Genomic DNA, 2,988 nt, shown 5'->3' with positions numbered 1-2,988 from the left:
GATTTAACATCATCTCATGTGTCTCCTGATTGTGACGTTGCAACTTGGATAAACATGACCACAAATGACATTTAAGAGCTATGGCAGAGGGGAAGGTTATGATTAAATAATGACTTAAAAATATCAAAGTCTTAAGAAATAAAAAAGGGTATTGTATGGCATTAAAATATAGCAAGTTGTATGAACTGCTGTAATTAATTTTATGCTGCCTTTTTTGAAGCTCAGCTTCGCTTTTGTCGTGTCGCAAGCGGAAGCTCAGACATTCTGCTTTTGTGTTTCATAAAAGAACAAACAACATGGGTGAGTAAATAAGAATGAATCTATTTAATATTTGGTTGTTAACTGATGTCTTAATGTATAATATTTGTAGAGAAGTGTGAGAATAGTGTTTACATCATCTCTCTCATTAGAATCACTTTGTGCAGATGCGGATGTATTCATCAGCAGGTTGCAGTTCTTGCGCGCTTATGCAGCGTTTCAGCAGGATCCAATCGGGCAGGTAGCACTCCTCGTTCCTGCTCCCCCCAGAGTCCCGTCAGCAACACTGGCACGGGAGAACTCCCACAGATGGGACACATGCTCACTGAAGACTGCCGAAAGTTTTAAGGCTGGGAAATGAGTGAAATGGCAGAACCAGCAACTATAACCAGACCCCTGATATCCTCCAAGCGACACAAGAGCATAAGGAAGAATTCCAGAAGAATTTATTCCCCATATCAGGATGATAATGTGTAAGTCAGCTTTTCGACCAAATCTATATATTTTTTTTTTTTTACTCTAGGTTACATTGGCTAATTTCACACCTGACACTTGTGTGGACTATAGCATTCAGTCTCTTAGGTATGTTATTTATTTATTTATTATTAGGAATGTGTATCCTTTATAGCAGAACAAAGCATTATATTCCTTTTAAAAGGAAAGCTTCTTAACTTGTGGATTGCAAATAAACTATGTTTAGTTTCTAAACTATATTTATAGAAATTTATATTTTCAAAAAATGTATATAATTCTTGAAGAATTTGTATATCATGTTTTCATAATTTTTGAGTCTGATTTCTATACGAGGTATTAAAATGATAAACATCCTTGTCTTTTGCTCATGTACAGTATGTGGATCTGTTGCTTTATATACACAGTCCACATTGCCTTACATAAATACAGTATGATTTTTGCGGGACCCACTTTGCATTTAACAAGTTTCATAAGCAAACTAGAGAACAGAAAGTGACTTCGGTCATCATTTATCATTTTTTTTTATGTACATCTAGATACAATATAACAGGTTATATATACAGTTTTAGGGTTCCGAATCCAGATCACCTTCATGCTCAAAAGTGTGTCTACAGATTTTGCAACATACCAATAATTTGCCTCATAATTAATATAACATTTTTTTGTTTTGTAACATATTTATTTATCATATTTTATTTTTCATAGTTATAATATTTAATTATTATATTGTTATTATAAAAATATATATATATATAAAAAAGGAATTTATGCACATATGTGACCCTGGACCACAAAACCAGTCATAAGGGTCAATTTTTTTAAAATTGAGATTTATACATCATCTGAAAGCTGAATAAATAAGCTTTCCATTGATGTAGGAAAATATTTGGCCAAGATACAACTATTTGAAAATCTGGAATCTGAGGGTGCAAAAAAAATCTAAATATTGAGAAAATCTAAGGCCTTGAAGTCCTTAGCAATTCATATTACTAATGATAATACATTTTTTATATATCTACGGTAGGAAATTTACAAAAAATCTTCATGGAACACAATCTTTACTTAATGTCCTAATGATTTTTGGCATAAAAGAAAAATCGATAATTTTGACCCATACAATGTATTGTTGGCTATTGCTACAAATATACCTTATGACTGGTTTTGTGGTTCAGGGTCACATATGTATAAATCAACAATGTTTTGTTCCATGCTGCCCAAATAAAAGTCTAAAGTTACTACATTACTGTAAGATTAATTGCAGTGATTATTGATCTTTGGTTGTGTTTCAGACCATCTGATGATGAGGATAAGGATGAAGAAAGAGTGGACAGTAATGATCCAGAGGAGTTGTTCCAGAACATTCAGGTTCAGAAGGAAATCATCGCCAACATCCGAACTAAACCCTGGCCAATAAGACGCAAACTAAAAGTGCTCAAGTAAGACCCCACCAAGTGTATGTTAGGGAAATGCCATCAGAACTTCTGCACATTCTGTACTGAAATTATTGCAGATCATAAAATTGAATAGTTCTCTAGTGGAACAGTTTAAATAGCATGAGATAAAAAGAATAAAGGATTTATAAGTTCAGCATTCATAAGACCAAAATGTGAGCGTAGAATGTGCAAGTAAATGTGCTGTAAAGGTATTTTTGATCTGATGCCAGTGTTTGTACAGCAGTTGACGTGGTTATTAGTGAGTTAGATTTATTACATAAATAGGAAGAATGAAAAGAAATGATTATTTGACCCCATTACGGCCATTAGCCTACTTAGAAACGACATTCGAAAATGTTTGAAACTGATGATAATGGCTTAGGAAAGCATCCTCGCATTAAACCCGTAAGGTAAATAACAATTAACTTTCAGTGCATATTTACAACATGAAGCTTGGAGAACAAACTAAATTGGCTGAGTAATTGTTTCATTAGCCTGGCCAGCAGTTTCTCATTTTACTGGGTAGCGATCGCTGCGGCTTCTTTGGGCGTTTGACAAGGATGCACAAATGTACCCGCTGTGAATGACCGGGGTTACGTCAAGATCACGTTGTGGTTTTATTCTGGTACAGTGTACAAGCAAACATTTTGGATTTATGCAACCGGCATAGCACTCCCAAAATACTGTGAATACAATACAGCTACATATTTCTTTTCATATTTTTTTTCGCCATTTTTAATAAACTTTTTGCCTTCTCTTTTCAAGTGAACCTCTTCTGTGACAAATTAAACATTTAAAATACATCTATATTTAATATAATTTT

General features: G+C 33.7%; 1 protein-coding gene across 1 annotated transcript in view; it reads left to right on the top strand.

Annotated features, from left to right (window-relative positions):
• Positions 1-624: 624 nt before the first annotated feature.
• The window catches only part of LOC107662324 (transmembrane channel-like protein 3), a 31,303-nt gene continuing 28,939 nt past the window's right edge, over positions 625-2,988 (top strand). Inside the window, exons 1-2 of the mRNA XM_016452310.1 lie at positions 625-731; positions 2,022-2,168. Coding sequence (XP_016307796.1) covers positions 625-731; positions 2,022-2,168 — 254 coding nt within the window. The remainder of the gene's footprint in view (positions 732-2,021; positions 2,169-2,988) is intronic.

Source organism: Sinocyclocheilus anshuiensis, unplaced genomic scaffold (genome assembly GCF_001515605.1).
Source record: "Sinocyclocheilus anshuiensis isolate Anshui unplaced genomic scaffold, SAMN03320099.WGS_v1.1 scaffold579, whole genome shotgun sequence".
Taxonomy (NCBI): domain Eukaryota; kingdom Metazoa; phylum Chordata; class Actinopteri; order Cypriniformes; family Cyprinidae; genus Sinocyclocheilus; species Sinocyclocheilus anshuiensis.
The sequence above is the reverse complement of the archived record's forward strand: the minus strand, read 5'-3'. Positions and strand labels throughout refer to the sequence as shown.